Source organism: Heterodontus francisci, chromosome 9 (genome assembly GCF_036365525.1).
Source record: "Heterodontus francisci isolate sHetFra1 chromosome 9, sHetFra1.hap1, whole genome shotgun sequence".
NCBI lineage: Eukaryota > Metazoa > Chordata > Chondrichthyes > Heterodontiformes > Heterodontidae > Heterodontus > Heterodontus francisci.
In genome coordinates, this window is record NC_090379.1 from 33,556,073 (window position 1) to 33,575,331 (window position 19,259).

At 42.9% G+C, this 19,259-nt stretch overlaps 1 protein-coding gene across 1 annotated transcript in view; it reads right to left on the reverse strand.

Annotated features, from left to right (window-relative positions):
- rin3 (Ras and Rab interactor 3) overlaps positions 1–19,259 on the reverse strand; it is a 129,013-nt gene that overhangs the window by 18,686 nt on the left and 91,068 nt on the right. The window contains exons 5-7 of the mRNA XM_068038760.1: positions 10,070–10,161; positions 6,908–8,353; positions 3,680–3,988 (exon numbers count right to left, since the gene is read on the reverse strand). Coding sequence (XP_067894861.1) covers positions 3,680–3,988; positions 6,908–8,353; positions 10,070–10,161 — 1,847 coding nt within the window. The remainder of the gene's footprint in view (positions 1–3,679; positions 3,989–6,907; positions 8,354–10,069; positions 10,162–19,259) is intronic.

The following is a 19,259-nucleotide window of genomic DNA, read 5'->3' on the forward strand; positions in this document are numbered from 1 at the left end:
GTGTTCCCATGCATCTACTGCCCTGTCCTTCTAGTTAGTAGAGGTCATGAGTTTGGAAGGTGCTGTCTAAGGAGCCTTGGTGAGTTGCTGCAGTGTATCTTGTAGATGGTACACACTGCTGCCACTGTGCATCAGTGGTGAAGGGAGTGACTGCTGAAGGTGGTGGATGGGGTGCCAATCAAGCAGGCTGCTTTGTCCTTGATGGTGTTGAGCTTCTTGAGTGTTGTTGGAGCTGCACCCATCCAGGCAAGTGGGAGGTATTCCATCAAACTCCTGACTTGTGCCTTGTAGATGATGGACAAGCATTGCGGAGTCAGGAGGTGAGTTACTTGCCACAGAATTCCTAATCTCTGACCTGCTGTTTTAGCCACAGTATTTTTGTAGCTGGTCCAGTTCATTTTCTGCTCAATGGTATCCCTCAGGATGTTGATAGTTGGGTATTCAGCAATGATAATATCATTGAACATCAAGGGGAGATGTTTTGATTCTCTCTTGTTGGAGATGGTCATTGCCTGGCATGTGTGTGGCGCGAATGTTACTGGTGGCCTCCTGGCGGATTCAGGGGATTCCTCCCCTGGGGCGCAATCCAGGCAGCTACCACTGCTCCCTGTGGTGCTTCCAGTATTGTGGAGCTGCCAATCTTCCGAATGGCCAGCAGCTCGGGAGGTGGGAGATCGTCCCTTAAAGGGACAGCATCCCAGATGGCAGGCAGTTAATCGCCTGCCCGCTGTCAAATGCCTTCAGGGGTCTGACACAAGGCTGAGACCATTGAGCAAATATAAACACTGGCCTGCAGTGACATGATAATTATGTCTACCAATTTGAGCCTGGTCATGGGTCAGCTGACACCTTAGCCAACTCATACAGGCCAGCAATGGGATTTTCACATTAATCACCTGTCAGGACCCTCTGCAACATCAGCGTCTTTAACTCAGCATGTGTGGATCTTAAAAATTTGCTGTTGCTGTGATTGTTTACAGTATAAAGGGAAGGATTTGCCAATAAGGGAACTGAGCTATCTTAAAAAAGCAATTCCATTGGAAGCAGTAATGTCCTAGTAAAAGATCCTCTGGGCAAAAGCGATCATAATATAATTGAATTCCATATTAAGTTTGAGGGCGACATACTCGAGTCCAAAATAGGAATCTTAAGTTAAACAAAGCCATTTACATAGGCATGAGGGTCGAGTTGTCTAAGGTGGATTGTGTAAATAAACTAAAAGGTAAGGCAGTAAATAAACAGTGGGAAATATTTAAAAATGAAATTCAAAATTCGCAACAAAACTACGTTCCATTAAAAAATAAAAACTCAGTGAGAAACATCCATCCACAGCTTACTGGGGAAGTTAAGGATAGTATTAGATTAAAAGGAAAGGCTTATGATGTTGCGAAGAATAATAAGCCTGAGAAGTTTTAGAAACTAGCAAAAGGTGACCAAAAAGTTAATAAAAAGGGAAAAAAATAGAATGAGAATATACTAGCCAGGAATATAAAAATAAATATTGGTCCCTTAGAGGCAGAGAAGGAAAGATTATCATGAGGAATGAGCAAGTGACAGAGACATTGAACAAATATTTTGTATCTGTCTTCACAGTAGAAGACATTAATTAAATACTAGAAATAGAGGGTATCCAAGGGGTTAATAAAAGGGAGGAACTTAAAGTAATTAATATCAGCAGGGACTAAAAACCAGCAAATTCCCAGCACCTGATGGCTTACATCCTAGGGTTGTCAAAGAGGTAGCAGCCGAGAAAGTGAATGCACTGGTTATGATTTTCCAAAATTCCCGAGACTCTAGAAGGGTCCCATCAGATTGGAAGTTAGCAAATGTAACACTGCTATGACAGGAAGCAGAGAGTAGGGATAAACAGGGCATTTTTAAGTTGGCAGACTGTAACTAGTGCTGGTGCCTCAGCTATTTACAATCTATATTAATGATTTAGACGAAGAGACCGAGAGTAACGTATCTAAGTTTGCTGACGAAACAAAGCTTGGTGGGAATGTAAGCTGTGAGGAGGACACAAAGAAGCTGCAAAGAGATATAGTCAGGTTAAGTGAGTGGGCAACAAGGTGGCAGATAGAGTGTAATGTGGGGAAGTGTGAGGATATTCACTTTGCTAGTAAGAACAGAAAAGCAGAATATTTTTTAAAAGGTGTGGAACTTTAAAATGTTGATGTTCAAAGAGACTTGGATGTACTCATACAAAGAAAACAGAAAGCTAACATGCAGGTACAGCAAGCAATTAGGGAGATAAATGGCATGTTGGCCTTTATTGCAAGGGGACTGGAGTACAGGAATAAGGAAGTCTTGCTACAGGGATTTGGTGAGATCACGCCTGGAGTACTGTGTGCAGTTTTGGTCTCCATATTTATGGAAGGACATACTTGCATTGGAGGCAGTATAGCGAAGGTTCACTAGTTTTCCTGGGATGAGAGGTTTGTTCTATGATGAGAGTCTGAGTAAAATGGGCCCATGGAGCTTAGAAGAATGACAAGAAATGTACAAGCTTCTGAAGGGGCTTGATAGGTAGATACTGAGAGGTTGTTTCCCCTGGCTGGGGAATCGAGAACACGGGAGCACACTCACAGGATAAGGGGTCAGTCATTTAGAATTGAGATAAGGAGAAATTTCTTCACTCAGAGGGTTGTGAATCTTTGATATTTTCTATCATAGAGGGTTGTGGATCCTCCATAGTTCAATATATTAAATAAAAAATAAATATTCAACTCTGAGATAGATAAATTTTTGGTCTCTTGGGGAATCAAGGAATATGTGAAGTTAAGGCAGAAGATCAGTCATGATTGTATTGAATGGCAGAGCAGGCTCAAAGAGCCGTATAGTCTACTCTTGCTCCTATTTCTTAGGTTCTTATGTAAATAAGTTATCCAGCACTCTGTAATCTGTCCCAGCATTTTATGTGAATCCACGCATCAGTAGTCCATCCTTATTGCACCAGTGTCACCTACATCCGACATGAGATTGCCAAAGTAATGCCAGGTCCAGCCAAATTATTGTCAATGGGGTGCTTTGACTACAAGAGGTTTAGTTTAGGCACGTCACATTCTTTTCATGTAGGGCTCTCAGCTGGCAAAGAGGGAGAACATATTTAAGGCTGAGATGGTTATTTGGAATTTAATAACAGTAAGTTTTAATATTTCATTATTTATTGCCCTACTAAATTACACATATTAGAAGCATAGTGTTGCATTTTTGTTATCCTATATAAACCAAAAAACCTACATGGCAAGACCTGCTGGAAAAGTAGGATTTGGGATATGTCAAAGGAAGTACGTGGATTCAGTCATTTTTTATGATCTTGTGATTTGAACTGGGCTATTAAATGTGATTGAAACGAAGGCGGACAAGGTCACCAGTCAGAAACAAATGGGGTTATTTTCAACTTCACCACCTCAGCGGTAATGTGACAGAGCGGAATCCACCCTACACCACTCGCGCCCCCCCCCCCCCACCCCATTATAGAGCTCATCTGATTTGCATCCCATTGAGGCCAATGAAATCAAATTGAATGAGTACCAGAGTAAACAGATGATCTGGTGTGCCTCATTAGATGGTGAAGTTGAAAACACCCTCCAGAATTTCGATCCACATGTGTAAAACAGTTAGTCCGAAGTTACTAAAACAATTCATCACGTAAAAGAGGAGTTACAGAAATGATTACCGGTATTTCCAACTGCCATCGAATCATAAATTAGCTTGCAGGACTTGAGCAGATAGGTGACCTTTTTGTCTGGTGAGTAGGCCTGGTGCATAGTACTGAGTTTCTGCTGAATTTTCTCCAAAAGGTTAACTTCAGGTACACTGGTAGTTACGCCCAAATCAGTGGTGGTTGTGTTTTGTACAATCTGTTGGTTTTCTTTCAAAAGTTTCAGATTGCCATTTTTGGAATGAATTTCCTTTAGTTGGGTGTTGATGTGGTCTTTTAAGGGTTTGAGAACACATTTACACAATGCTGCTTCCACAACGGCTTCTAAAATATATAAGACTTCTCCGTTAGTTAAACAATACATATTGCAAAACGAGTCATTGGCAAAAGGTTTAGAATTAATTTGACATCATTGGTGTGATCAGTAAATTAAATGACATACATTTATTTTACACAAAGTTATATTTCAATCACAGCTATTCTACCCAGCTATATAGAGGTTGTGTAGTAGACTTACTGAAAGTCTCATAAATGAGGATTTAGTTTAAATAGTTTGGATTTAAGGCTCAAAATTGGGAATGATTGTTGTAAGTTTAGAAATCCTAGGCAATAATTTTTGGGTTTTTTCTGTTCCTGCAAAGAGACGTTTTTCCTTTCTTTTCAAATTACATTTCACCCTCTGGAAGGTAAATTGTATTTATAGATTCACGAGGTAGTGACTCACATTAGTGTATTTACAGGACATTCACCATGAAACTATGCACCTCATTTTGTCTTTATACAAGACCTTGGTTAGGCCTCAGTTAGAGTACTATGTTCAATTTTGTTTCCTCACACGTTGGCTGAATTTTAATGGGCACCAGCATGCCGCCATAATCTAGTATGTGGCGGCTCATCTACATATGCCGGGCAGTCTGTCCCCCTGCCCCCAATCACATGGCGGGGGTGAGCTCTGCGACACCGGCAACGGCGGTGTCATTTTTAAAGGGCTGCCAGACCTGCATAGTTGAAGCCCACCTCCCCCTCCCGCCACTCCCCAATATAGTGTAAATTGATTTCTAGCCCATACCACCCCCGCACCCCCCCCCCCCCACCAATACAATGAAAATAATTGGCTGGCCCCTTCACCCCCACCCAAAACATTTACATTTAATATCTGACCTTCCCGTCCCCCTAAGAACTGCACAAAGTGCAGAGTTGATCCCGTCCCCTCCCCACGTAACTAAAAATCCTAAGTTCCCCGCTTCCCCACCTTGGTGGCGCCAGCTTTCCCTGGACAGGAAAGTGAAGGCCGGTTGTCGCACGCAAGATCACGGATAGCTGGCAAGATCACTGTGAAAGATATGTAAATGTACGCCGATCCTTTATTTAAATATTTAAAGTTGGGTCCCATCGCCGAGTGGTGGGGGTGGGGGTGGGGGATAGGGGGAGCGCCATGGAGCCTCTACTGCCGCCGGGAAGATCGGGCCTGGCAATCCCAGCGTCAGGCTCCATGGCGGGGCTGCTGCCAGTGTGAGCTTCTGGCAACCCCCGCCACAGAGCCTGAAATTGGGAGCTCAAAAAAATCAAGCCCATTGTGTGATTTTGAGGCTTTGGAAAGAGGGCAGAGGAAGATTAGCAGATTAAACCCACATTAAAGCATCTTAGTCACCCAGGTAAACTCAAAGAGCTAGATCTGTATGCTTCAGAGAAGTGCAGACTTAGGGATGATTTGATTGATGTTTATAAGATGATGAAGGGACTAGATCATGTTTGTGTAAACTGGTTGTTTCAACTGAATATGTTCGGGGTCTCTCTGACAAGTTATGTAAGGGCAGGAGGTTCTTCTTTTCCCAGATAACAGTGAACCTATGGAACAGGTTGCCAGTTCATACAGTGAATGCTGATGCACTGAATTTCTGCAGCTGAGAAGTGGACCTGTTTCTAGATTAGATTAGATTAGATTAGATTAGAGATACAGCACTGAAACAGGCCCTTCGGCCCACCGAGTCTGTGCCGAACATCAACCACCCATTTATACTAATCCTATATTCCTACCAAACATTCTAGCTGGGGCTGAGATCACTTCATACAAGAGGTAAGTACCTAGCAACATTAATCAGGGTCAGGATGGTTTCCTGGACTAGTTTTGATTGCTGAAGGGGATCGAAGAGGAATTGTCCAAATTTTTATTCCCCAATTGACTTGGGCTTTTATCTGTTTTTCTCTTCTTGCCTTTCCCAGGAGATTACATGGCTCTGGGTGGGATGGGGAATGATGCACTATCACAACTATATAGTTCCTGCTGGCTTCTGGAACTTTTGGCTGCTTTTAGAAACAATAGCCAAATAGCTTTCACTCTGCTATTTCTCTTTGCTGGGCTTAATGAAATGAAATATAGCTTATTATTGATCTGAAGTGCTTGCTGGTGGCCCATTATTGCTCCAATCTGAAGGGGCTGGTTGCCACCTCTAATGCCCACCTTCTTTGAGTGGTCTTTTTCGGGCATCTGCCCAGGAAAATAACCTAGGAGTTGTGCTAACATCATTAATGTGCAAATGAAAGGCTCCTGCCTGCTTCTGTCAGGTATGGTCCCATGAAATGCATGTCAAGCACAAGGGACCCAGAGACCCGATTTTTCAGCTCTTAAACCCAGAACCAGGTCCTCATAGGGCTTTAGGCAGATTTAGTCTTTACTGTGGAAAGTTTTCTTGTTCCACTAAGCCAGATTTAGGACTGCAAAATCTTGCCTGTAGAGGATTAGTGATGGGTTTTATACTCAAAAGTCAAAGGAGAAGTAAAAATAAAGCATTTTTAATTTGGGTAAGTAACTTCCAAAACAACAATATGTTCATTTTTTCTACTTTCACCCTAAATCAATTATTTAGAAGCAAGTACTTTAACTAGGAGTTTTAACTGAGTAAGAATTTCTTCTAATAAGTAGCCATAAAATCTTACTGTTACAGAACAGAAACAAGCTGTTTAGACCACAATGCGAGTGCCATCGTTTTTCACCACATGAGGTATCTACTGCAATCCCACTCTCTTGCTTACCCCCCACATCCTTTAATATTCCTCTTTTTCAAAGAGCTATCCAATTCCTTTTTAAAAGATCTTGTGGCTTCAATAAGGTTGTGGTGTTGATTTCAATATTCTAACCACTACTGTTTAAAGAATCCTTTTTCTAACCTCGCCTTTAATTCTTTCAATGGTCATCTTAAATGTGTGCCTCATAAATTAGGAATAGGAAAGGTGAATCTTTACCCAGTTTTTCTTCAGATTGATAAGATGAATCTATCATTAATGTGAGCTCTGTACTTTGCAGTAAATAGCTCTTGAGCTGTGTCATCATTTGCCGGATTTCCTGCAGCATTTCTGTGCTTGAGGTATGATTTTTCATCATTTCCAACGTGTAGGCTTTATAATCCTGAACCAGACGACCAAAGTATGACTCCCCTTGTGCGAGCTCCGTTATTTTCTTTTGAATCTTTCTGTCTGTTGAACGGAAAGCATTTAAAACATTGCTAAAAGCCACTTTTGACAATCTGTGTTTTGCCTTGTCTAACATCATTGAGTGTCGTTGCTTCCTGGTTCGTGAATGAGTGTTCTTTGGATCCTGCTCTTCTTCTGTGCTGCTGGTGGAGAAAGAATCTGCTTCTGAACCAAGACTCAGAATGTTACCTTCAGGAGAGTACAACGATCCATCAGCTATTTTCAAATCAGTGAAGTTACATAATTGCAGACTTTCACTCTGGACGGAGGAGTCAGAGGCATCTTCTGACTGATCCTTTATTCTGTCTAACTTATCTATCTTTGACGCTTTGTTTTCCTGATCTTCGGTAGTGCGTTCTTGTTTGGTTTCTTCCCTGGCAATTTGGCTGGATTTCTTTTTTCTTCTTGGAGGTGCAACAGGTGTGGACTGACAAGATTGCTTCCTTTGCTCAGTGTTGGACCTGCCTGAGGTGCTGTTATTAAGAACATCATCAATATTCTGCGGTTTTTCACACGGCAGTTCATGTTGTTCATTCACTGTAGACTTGATGCAGGCCTCAACTGGTGGTTTATCTTTGCCTGTGTCATCGTTGCTTTGTGCCACTTCCTCAGGTTCTTTCCGCATCTCCTCAGACTGGCTGCTGTTAATGTCTGCAGGCTGCTTTTCTGATGGCCGACGCCTTGGTGGAACTGGCGGGAAGCTGGCACGATTTTGAGTTCTGATGTTGTCCACCTTACTTTCAATTTCTTTCTTCCCCTGTGCCAGGTCCTTAATCTGCTCCATTAAACTTCCATGACCACTTCTGATTTTAATTTCTTCACTGTTTTGCTTGAACTCTCCGCCATGCAGCAACTGGTTTCTACCGCTGCAGCTATCAGGCACTACAGTAATCAGTTCTGATGCCTTTGGTCGGGGTGGGAGCGGTGGAGGTCTCCTCACTTTCAGATTGATGTTATTTGTAGAGTTTAAGCTTTGGTCTGCTGATGGCGAGGATGAAGGAGCACTGCTGCAGTATTCTTTTACAAATACAGGATTAACAAACCACAGCTTGTCATTTCCTGCTGACAACTCAATCTCACATGAACATTGCTTTTTATCAGTGGATAAATGAGGAGCCGTTTGAAGGTTATGAGTCTGACTGTTAATGATGTTCAAGTCTTTTGAAACTGAGAAATTGTCTTCCTGATATCTTCTGTTTAGGTATGATTTCCAGAAATCTAATGTAGAGAACACAATAAGTAGTAAGGCTTTTCATTCAAAGGAGTCCAACCTAAATTGCTGTATAATAATCTACAGATAACTATGTACTGATAAAATGGTCAGGATTTTGCAAAGCCCTCGATGTCGGACTCTGTGGTGGGGTGGGGGGGTGGGGGGGTGGGTTTGGAGGATTGTGCCGGCAGCGGCCCGCCATGGAGCCCACGCCAGGAGGGCTGAGCCCAATCTTCCCGATGGCAGCCACCACCCCATCCCTCCCCAGCGATGAGCGGCGGCTGGCACTCATGCGCCTTCACTTTCCTGTCTGGGAGATCAGGCTCTGCAGTAGTGGGGAAGGGGGGAACTTACGATTTTTAGTGCAGGGAGGGGGAATGAGGTCAAATGCACATCATTAGTGTAGGGGATGGTGGGTGGGGAGGGGGAAAATAATGAATTTTATTGTTATTGGGCGGTGGAAAAGGGGCGGCAGATTTTTAATCAGTACAGTGGGGGGGGATATAACTTTAAAATTTTAAATTAGCCAATAGGGCTTTATAAATGGTGCCACCGCCTGTGCACAGGCAGTTGAAACCATTGCCGGTGCCTCCACGTGATTGGGGGCGGGGGGGGGGGGGGGGGAGGGGCAGCCCAACTGACATATCATTGTGGGCCACTGCGAGGAAGATCCTGGCGGCAGGCAGCCTGCACATGCGGGCTGGCATTTTTTTCTCCCGCCTCTGCTCCCGGCGGTGGGTGCATAAAATCCAGCTCAATGTGTTTGCTTTGTATTGATTAGATATTAATATGAATATATGTAATTCTAAAATGTGTTAACCTTATATTTCTATAAATATAAGTAATACTTTTCATTGTATTTTTCACTGCTTACATCTATGAAAACTATAACATATTTCATTGCTGACTTTGCAGCACTCAAATTTCAAAACACTGTTGAATGTCACTTGACGGGACATGAAAATTGAAGAGTTGGGTACAGAGGTCAGGAGTCAGTGTGAGCAATTTGTGGCATTTCTGATTTTCCATCCCGTCAATGGTAAGACAATCAGGTGCCCATGAATTGGTCGCGCTGACCTCTGAACTTAATTCTCCCATCTTGGAATGAAGTCTGGCAAATTCAGAACGTGCAATTCAACTTCTTGTATTCAGACATTTCACAATGAATTACAAAATCCTCAATTTGATTGCACAAATAGTTTTTTTTAAAAACGTATATTGGGTTGAACTTGCTTTTCTCACTTGCCCGCCTTAGCTTTGGTGGAAGAACCACAGAAATTCCAGGAAAACCGTACCATTGATTGCGTGTTCCTGGAGATTCTGCGGTTCTTCCACTGAGGTTTGGTGAATGAGTGGAAAAACGTTTACCCAAATTTACCCCTCTTATGTCTTGGGGATCTCTTGGAAGCAGTATTTATGGAACATCAAATAGTTACAAATAATTAAAAATTAAAGTGAATATCATTTTGTTTACTTCTTTTAGCTTTGAGTTTTTTTTAAAGAAGTATTTTAGTTCAAACAGTGAGCCAATAATGTCACAGGGGAGGAAATGGCTTGGATGAGTTATTGGACTCAAAACTGTGAAGGAACCAGTGTAAATGTAATACTTATAGTTTGTGGAATGTGATGCATATCTGCCTAGTAAGACTGTCAGTGATGACTTTTATTCAAGATGTCAAACATGGATTCTATGATACACCAAATTTTCCTTCAGTACATACCTATTCCCAGATGCGAAACAACTTGTAGTTCTTCAGAGTTTGTTGCTTCTGCTATTGCTTGGGGCAAAACCAATGTAGATGGCAGTATATCTCTTTAAGAGTAAGGAAATGAAAACAGAGTAAGAGCTTACAAATGGATATTGTCATGCTGGGCCCCCACCTGCCAAGAATGAGACATATTAATTTCGCCATATGGACATTAAATTTCAAACTGTTGCTGGGAAAAAGAGAAGGCCTGTTACAAGGACTGCCAGACACTTGGATGGAGGACATTTGCATACCAATGAGGCAAGAGAGGTTACTTCCCTTATCCACTTAACCTAAAATGGACTTTGATCACTTGGTATTGTGTGTAAGAAGAGATTCCAGGGTCTGCTAGGACAGGAGAATCCACAAACACAGAAGTGGTTACACCAGTTGGTCACATGACTAACCTGCTGGCTAACTTGGGAGCTTTTGAATTGTGCACAGTTTTTGAACTCAGAGAGACTGTTTGCTTCTGGAGTGAGAAGACTGTCCTGTCTGCTCCCATTTCTTTCTTACAAGCCTCTGGACCCACTGAGGACACGTGAACCTCAAGAAAGAAACGTCTCCTACATCAAACAAGGTTTAAGAAGAATACTGGGCCCCAACGAAAAGCAAGACCTACCTACAATCAAGGGCTCTGCAGTGAGCTTGAAGAACAGTAACCAAAACCATCTTCAGAAATTGCCTCAAACTTTTCCACTTTATTTCTTCTGCTCTTTTCTGTCTCTATCTGCATGTGTGTATCGTGTATGCACGCCGAATTAGAGTTAAGCTTAATAAAGTTCAATCTTTCTTCTTTAAACGTAAGAAAACCTGTTTGGCTCGTTTCTTTGCCTTACAATTGGAAAGCAGTGAACAAGGGAACAAGCGTAAGGGGAAAGCCAACTGTGTAACAGCCCCGACAAACAAATTTTTCTGCAGCACCTGTGGAAGAGCCTGTCACTCTAGAATTGGCTTTTATAGCCACTCCAGGTGCTGCTCCACACACCACTGACCACCTCCAGATGCTTACCCATTGTCTCTCGAGATAAGGAGGCCAAAGAAGAAAAGAAGAACAAGGATTCACTAAGGGATGGCTAAAAAAATGGTGTGTTTAAAATAAAACCCTGCTATGGGAAGACCAGGTGAAGGCTGAGAGGGAACCCTAGACTCCTTTCCACCTGATTGTAACAATATAGTAAAGCTGTATGGTAAGTCTATGGTTAGATTCTCTCTTGTTGGAGATGATATGATGCAAATGTTTCTTGCTACTTATCAGCCCAAACACACAACCATACGAATTAGGAGCAGAAGTAGGCCATTCAGCCCATCGAGCCTACCCCGCCATTTAATAAGATCATGGCTGATCTGTTTCCGTCTTGAATTCCTCACTCCCATCTACCCCCAATAATCTTTGATTTCCTTGCCTAACAAGAATCTACCTACCTCCGCCTTAAAAATATTCAATGACCCTGCCTCCACCACCTTCTGAGGCAAAGTGTTCCAAACTCCCATAAGGCTCAGAGCAAAAAAATTTCTCCTTGTCTCTGTCCAAAAAGGGCAACCCCTAATTTACAAACAGTGCCCCCTAGTTCTAGACTCACCCACAAGAGGAAACATCTCCTCCATATCCACCCTTTCAAGACCGCTCAGGATCTTATATACTTCAAACAGGTCTCCCCTCACTCTTCTAAACTCCAGTGAAAACAAGCCCAGTCTGTCCAACATGAATGTTGTCCAGGTTTTGTTGCATGCAGGCACAGACTGCTTCTGTATCTGCGGAGTTGTGAATGGTACTAAAACCTGTGCAATCCTAAAGCTTTCTATCATTGGTGTTTTACATTGTTTCTTTATATAGTGCCTTTCATGTTTGCAGGATGATCCAAAGCATTTCACAGCCAGTGAAGTACTTATGAAGTGTAGTCACTGTTGCAATGCCAAACATGGCAGCCAATTTGTGCATAGCAAAGTCTCATAAGCAACAAGGAAATAACTGGTCAGATAATTTGATTTTTTTTTTAGTGCTGGTAGTCGAGGGATAAATATTGACTAGTACACCAGGAGAACTCCCCTACTTTTCTTTGAATAGTGCAATGGGATCCTTCACATTACCTGAGAGGGCAGACGGGGCACTGGTTTAACATATCCTAAATACAGCACCTCTGACAGTGCAGCTCTCCCTCAGTATTGCACTGGAGTGTCAGCCTACGATACATGTTCAAGTCTCTTGAGAGGCGAGACTGCCACCACTATGTCAAGGCTGACACCGAAATCCATCACGTGTATCCCACGTTTTTTCGAACAGAAGAGTTTCGATGTGTGTGCATAATGCTATATTATGATTGTTAATAATATCTCCTCCAAGATGAAGTAAGTGTTGAGGCTACTATTTTTCTCATGCTGTATCTTGTTTCTTGCTTTTCAATGCACATCTGTGGTTTTGCATTGTCACTGCTGATTCACGAGGACTTTTGCAATTGGTTCTGTTAACCCTTTGGTGTCAATTGTATTGTTGTTACAAACATGCTTGTTTTAATGGTTGAGTGAAACAATTTATTAATATCAAGTGCGACTCTCAAATTTGCTAATCAGATGTTGAATTCCTGGCGAAGGCAAGCTATATTATAAACAAATGAACAGGGGTTCTCATTGAAATCAAATACAGTGCAATAAATGATGAAGCAATCACCTCCAATTCCTTCATTTAAATAAAGACTGAAGCCATTGTTTCTGGTCCCCATTCCAAACTGCGTACCCTAGATACCAACTATTCCTCTCCTTGGCAATAGTCTGAGATTAACCCAGTCTGTTCACAACCCTGGTGTCATATTTGACCTTGAGATGAGCTTCCAACCTCATATTCGTGCCATCATTAAGACTGCCTAGTTCCACATCCAAAACATGGCCCAACTTCACCCCTGTCTCAGCTCATCTGCTGCTGAAACCCTCATTCATGCCTTCATTACCACTAGACTTGACTATTCCAACACACTCCTGGCTAGTCTCCCAAATTCTATTCTGCGTAAACTTGAGGCCATCCAAAACTCTGCTCCCAGGTCTTAACCCGCACCAAGTCCCATTCTCCTATCACCCCTGTGCTCACTGACCTACATTGGCTCCTGTTCTCGCAACATCTTGATTTAAAAATTCTCATCCTTGTTTTCAAATCCCTGCCTATCTCTGTAATCTCCTCCAGCCCCACAATCTTCCAACGTATCTGCGTTCCTCTAATTCTGGCCTCTTCTGCAACCCTGATTTTAATTGCTCCACCATTGGTGGCCACATCTTCAGTCGCCTAGATCCCCAGATCTGGAATACTCCCTCTACACGTCTCTACCTCTCCACCTAACCTTCCTCCTTTAAGACACTTCTTAAAACCTATCTTGGTGTCATACTTTATTTTATAGCACTCCTTGGGACGTTTTATTACATTAAAGGTACTATGTAAATATGTTGTTGTTGTTGATATACCCCAGCATGAAGAGTCCATAATTCTTTATTTAAAAATTGAGATAGTTGTATGAAAAAGAGAAATATTAAGGAGCGAGCAGGAGAACGATGATGTGGATGAAAGCACCGGCACACACTCGATGGGCCAAATGGCCTGCTTCTGTGTCAAACATTCCACGATTCTTTCGGGTCAATTTTTAGTTTGGGGCACAACAGGCAGTCAGCAGAGGTGGTGCCATTTTGAAACAAGGTCCTCATCTCCATGCAGTTGAGGCAGCTCACCAATTGGTGAGGATGGGAAATCATCCAGCTCCTATGCAGAGTCTATCGACAGTTGAAGCCTTGGAAAGTGGAGGTGGGGGAGGCGTGGGGGTGAAAACAATCCGAGGAGGACCTTGCAGGGTTTGTCAGCAGGTCTGAGTAGTTTTGTGGGGCACTCTTGCTCACCCTGGCCTCACAAAAATATAAATTTCTTTGGGCTGTTGTTTTGAGCAGCCTTCTGGGGGTCATTTAAGGTTGCTGAAAGCTGGTATAAAATGAACAAAACATGCACAATGCACACTCACCCATTTGTACTTCAGGATTACAATCAGGGTCCAAGAAATATTATAGGACTCTGATTTGCATGTTAAAAGTGACCTCCAGCTTGAAACAGGAGTGGTTCTGACTGTCCTTTACGGATCAATATCCAACAGAGTTGTAAATGTTGTAATAGCATGCCATTTTCAGGCTGCTACTAACCCATTTACACTTAAAATTGGCCCTTATTACTCCGTACCAGAGTTGGTGCCTGGAACCAAACCTTTTGACAGTGTGCAGAGAACAAATGCTTCTTTATATTGATCGTCAAGTGGAGAGCAGCAGTACACACATGCATTAATAGGGAGAGCAGTGCTTGGCTTCAGTACCACTCTACTTGGAGCCTGAGCACTGAGCAGTGAAGAAATGCCTTCATAGATTGCCCCATTGTATTAGTTTTCATGTGTGCTGGTTTATCTTGATTTGTGATTCTGCGTCAGATAATGAGATATCTCGAAAGCTGTGCTGACTAATTCCGAACTAAGTGGTAAGGATTATACTGCACAGGACTCACCAGAGGATATTTAAGAGTTGTTACATTGTTGGTTATAGGATGCTGTCTCCTTATCCCTGATTTTGTCCCCCTGAATTTTCTTGCTTAGGGGACTTGCATTTACTGTGGACTCTGGACGTAAGGTATGCTTGCCATCGTGTTATGACCTCTGGTGTTCTGGCATCATTGGAGTGGTGATCTGCTGTTGGACTAGTTTTGTGCCTATACTCTGGTTTCATAAAGGTGATCTTCGATATTTGTCCGAAACAGGTACGATGGAATGGCCACACTGCTCGCCCAAAGCCAGTGAAAGAGACTCAAACCATTTTCGGGTTCAGGCATCAATTAAATGCCAATGGCACTAAATGGGTGAAATGGGATGATTCTGATGCCTAAATGGCCATTCAAGCCTAGAGGGAGGGGCAGTCCCTGGGGATGGGTTGCATGGGCTGGCAACAGACTGGAAGATTTTGTGAACCTAGAAGGCCCAATCCTTCTCCTCATCACCCCACAAAAATGAAAAATTAAAATTTTCTTTGGCTGATTTTTTTCAACGAGCGCTAACAATCTCTTTAAGACCTATTGGTTAGGCTGATTAATGTCAAATAGAAATAAGTAAAGATTTACAACACGTGCTCTAACTATCTGTATCTGAAAATCTGCGTCCTACAACTGCCGTTGGGCCCTGATAAGCTTATTAAAGCGACCCCCACTGTGAAACAGGTGGGTATGCTACTTGCCCATTAAAGGCCCACCTTGAAATAGCATCAGGTAGGTCTTGGGAGACTGGGGTAGCTGCACCTCCACCCACTCCTCCTACTGATTTACAGTTGCCAGCCATCTGTATTTCAGGCAAGAAACAGGCAGAATTGTTCCCCTGCCCACTTGTGTGCATGTTTTGGTAAGATTTTCCTATTTGTCTCCAATGTGACTATGGAGAGCTGTAACAAATATAAATCAACAATAACAACTTGTATGTCTACAGCACCTTTAATATAATAAAATCCTCCAAGGTGCTTCACAGGAGCGTTATATGGCAAAATTTGACACTGATCCACATGAGGAGATATTAGGGAATGTGAGCAAAAGCTGGGTGAAAGAGGTAGGTTTTAAGGAGCATCTTAAAGGAGGAAAGAAAGGTAGAGAGGTGGAGAGGTTTAGGGAGGGAATTCAAGAGTTTAGATCCTAGGCAACAGAAAGCACAGCCACCAATGGTGGAGCAATTAAAATCAGGAATGCTTAAGAGGCCAGATTTCGAGGAACACAGATGGTTGTGTGGCCGGAGAAGATTACAGAGATAGGGAAGGGTGAGGTCACAGAGGTATTTGAAAACAAGGATGAGAATTTTTAAATTGAGGCATTACTTAACAGGGAGCAATGTTGTTCAACAAGGACAGGGGTGATGGGTGAACGGGATGGTACAAGTTAGGACATGGGCAGCAGAGCTATAGGCGATGTCAAGTTTACTGAGGGTATCAGTGCATTGGAATAGCCAAATCTAGAGGTAACAAAGGCATCGATGAGGGTTTCCGCAGCAAATGAGCTGAAGCAGTCATGGGGTTGGGCAATGCTAGGGAGGTGGAAATAGGTGGTCTTCGTGATGGCACGGATATGTGATTAGAAGCTCATTGTGGGGTCAGATATAACACCAAGGATGTGAACAATCAGCTTGAGCCTCAGACAGTTGCCAGGAAGACAGATGGAGTTGGTGGCTAGGCAATGGAGTTTGTTGCGGGAACTAAAGCCAATGGCTTTAATCTTCCCAATATTTAATGGGAGGATATTTCAGCTCATCCAGCATTGGATGCTGGAAAAGTAGCCTGACGATATGAAGCCAGTGGAGTGGTTGAGGGAGGTGATGGTGAGGTAGTGCTGGGTGTCATCAGCGCACATGTGGAAACTGATGCTGTCTTTTCACATGGTGTTGTCGCAGAGCAGCATGTAGATGAGGAATAGGAAGGGTCCAAGGATAGATCCTTGGGGGACAGCTGAGGTATTGGTGCGAGAATGAGAAGCGAAGCCATTACAGGCCATAAAAGAAAAGATTCATGGAGGATTTTGTAGCGGTGGCTATGTGGAGTAAATAGAATATGGATGTAAGCCAAAGTGATCTGAACTGAGCTATTTTCACCCAACTAAGATTTCTTTGAATGCACTAATGTGTTCAGGATAGATACAACATCAATTTTATTGCCTTATCATGGTGCTAGTCAATAGCTACTATATATAGTCATGGGGAGATACAGCACTGAAACAGGCCCTTCGGCACACCGAGTCTGTGCTGACCAACAACCACCCATTTATACTAATCCTACATTAATCCCATATTCCTACCACATCCCCACCACCTACCTACACTAGGGGCAATTTATAATGGCCAATTTACCGATCAACCTGCAAGTCTTTGGCAGGAAACCGGAGCACCCGGCAGAAACCCACGCGGTCACAGGGAGAACTTGCAAACTCCACATAGGCAGTACCCAGAACGGAACCCGGGTTGCTGGAGCTGTGAGACTGCGGTGCTAACCACTGCGCCGCCCCATTCAACAAACAAAGAACAGTACAGCACAGGAACAGGCCATTCGGCCCTCCAAGCCTGCGCCGATCTTGATGCCTGCCTAAACTAATACCTTCTGCACTCCCGGGGCCCATATCCCTCTATTCCCTTCCTATTCATGTATTTGTCAAGATGTCTCTTAAACGTCGCTATCGTATCTGCTTCCACCACCTCCCCTGGCAGCAAGTTCCAGGCACTCACCACCCTCTGTAAAAAACGTGCCTCGCACATCCCCTCTAAACTTTGCCCCTCACACCTTAAACCTATATCCCCTAGTAACTGACTCTTCCACCCTGGGAAAAAGCTTCTGACTATCCACTCTGTCCATGCCGCTCATAACTTTGTAAACCCTCATGTCGCCCCTCCACCTCCGTCGTTCCAGTGAAAACAATCCGAGTTTATCCAACCTCTCCTCATAGCTAATGCCCTCCAGACCAGGCAACATCCTGGTAAACCTCCTCTGTACCCTCTCCAAAGCCTCCATGTCCTTCTGGTAGTGTGGTGACCAGAATTGCACGCAATATTCTAAGTGTGGCCTAACTAAGGTTCTGTACAGCTGCAACATGACTTGCCAATTTTTATACTCTATGCCCCGACCAATGAAGGCAAGCATGCCGTATGCCTTCTTGACTACCTTATCCACCTAAAGTCCATATAGATAACATCCACTGCCCATTCCTTCATCAATCATCTTCGTCACTTCCTCAAAAAACTCAATCAAATTAATAAGACACGACCTCCCCTTCACAAAACCATGCTGTCTCTCGCTAATAAGTTCGTTTGTTTCCAAATGGGAGTAAATCCTGTCCTGAATAATCCTCTCTAATAGTTTCCCTACCACTGACGTAAGGCTCACCGGCCTATAATTTCCTGGATTATCAGTGGAGTTTGTGAAAAAAACAGAAAGAATGGCATCAAAAAGCCAGGAAGGCATCTGGAGGCAGCAGCACTGAAATGCAGTAGATGTGGCCGAGAGAGGCACCGAAGGGAAAATTGCCCAGCCAGGAAGGGGGAATGTTCTGAATATAGAAAAAAAAGACATTTTCAATCGATGCGCCTCAGCAAGTAACAAGGGACAAATTGTTTAGAGAATAAATGAGGTACGAGATGAGAAAATAATTCAAACTTATTTCTCTGAAGAAATACAAGGATCAAATGAAACTTGCTGGACAGCAGATATCATCGTAGGAGGAAACAAAACTAGCTTTAAGTTAGACACAGGAGCAGCAGTTTCTGTTCTATCAGATAAGAAACTATGGCTAAAGAAGGGAAGCTTTAGAACAACAAACAAGAAGCTATATGGGTCTGGAAGCATAGAGCTGAATGTTATAAGGGAACTGAGAATGTCTTAAGATTCAAGAATAATGAGATTCCAAAAATGTTGTATATTAAGAATCAGAGTTGTTCATTGCTCAGCACGAAGGCTTGCATTGACCTACAACTGTTATGTAGGATAGCAGAAATTAAGGGTCAAGAGAAGCATCCAAGAGGTTTTAGGGCTGAATTCCCAAAGCTATTTAGAAAATTCGGAAAATTGAAAACAGAATATCACATCACTGAGAAAAAGAGGCAAAGCCAGTGTATTTATTCACACCAAGAAAGGTCCCATACCCACAGAAGGTCAAAAAAGAAATAGAAGAACCAATGAGCAACAATAATTAAACCGACTAGATGGTACTTTGGTATGGTTCCAGTAAATAAACCAAATGGATCCATAAGAATCTGTGTAGAGCTCACACAACTTAATAAAGCAGTGGAGAGAGAGATCCACCCAATGGCATCAGTGGAATATTTGGTAAAACTGGGAAAAAGCTCTCTATTTACAAAATTCAGCACAAACAGTGGATTTTGGCAGTTACCTTTGGACAAAGAGTCTAAATTGTTGACAACACTTATAACCATTTGGTATTACATCAGCACCTAAGATCTTTCAGAGAACAATGCCAAGGATCCTGAAAGGTTTAGAGGGGATAATCTGTAACATGGATGATGTCCTAATTCATGGAGCAAACCAGAAATAACACGACACAAGGGCAAGAGCTTGCTGATCGAGGCAGATCCACAGAAGACAAAGAACATAACAGAACTACAAAGAGTCATGGGAA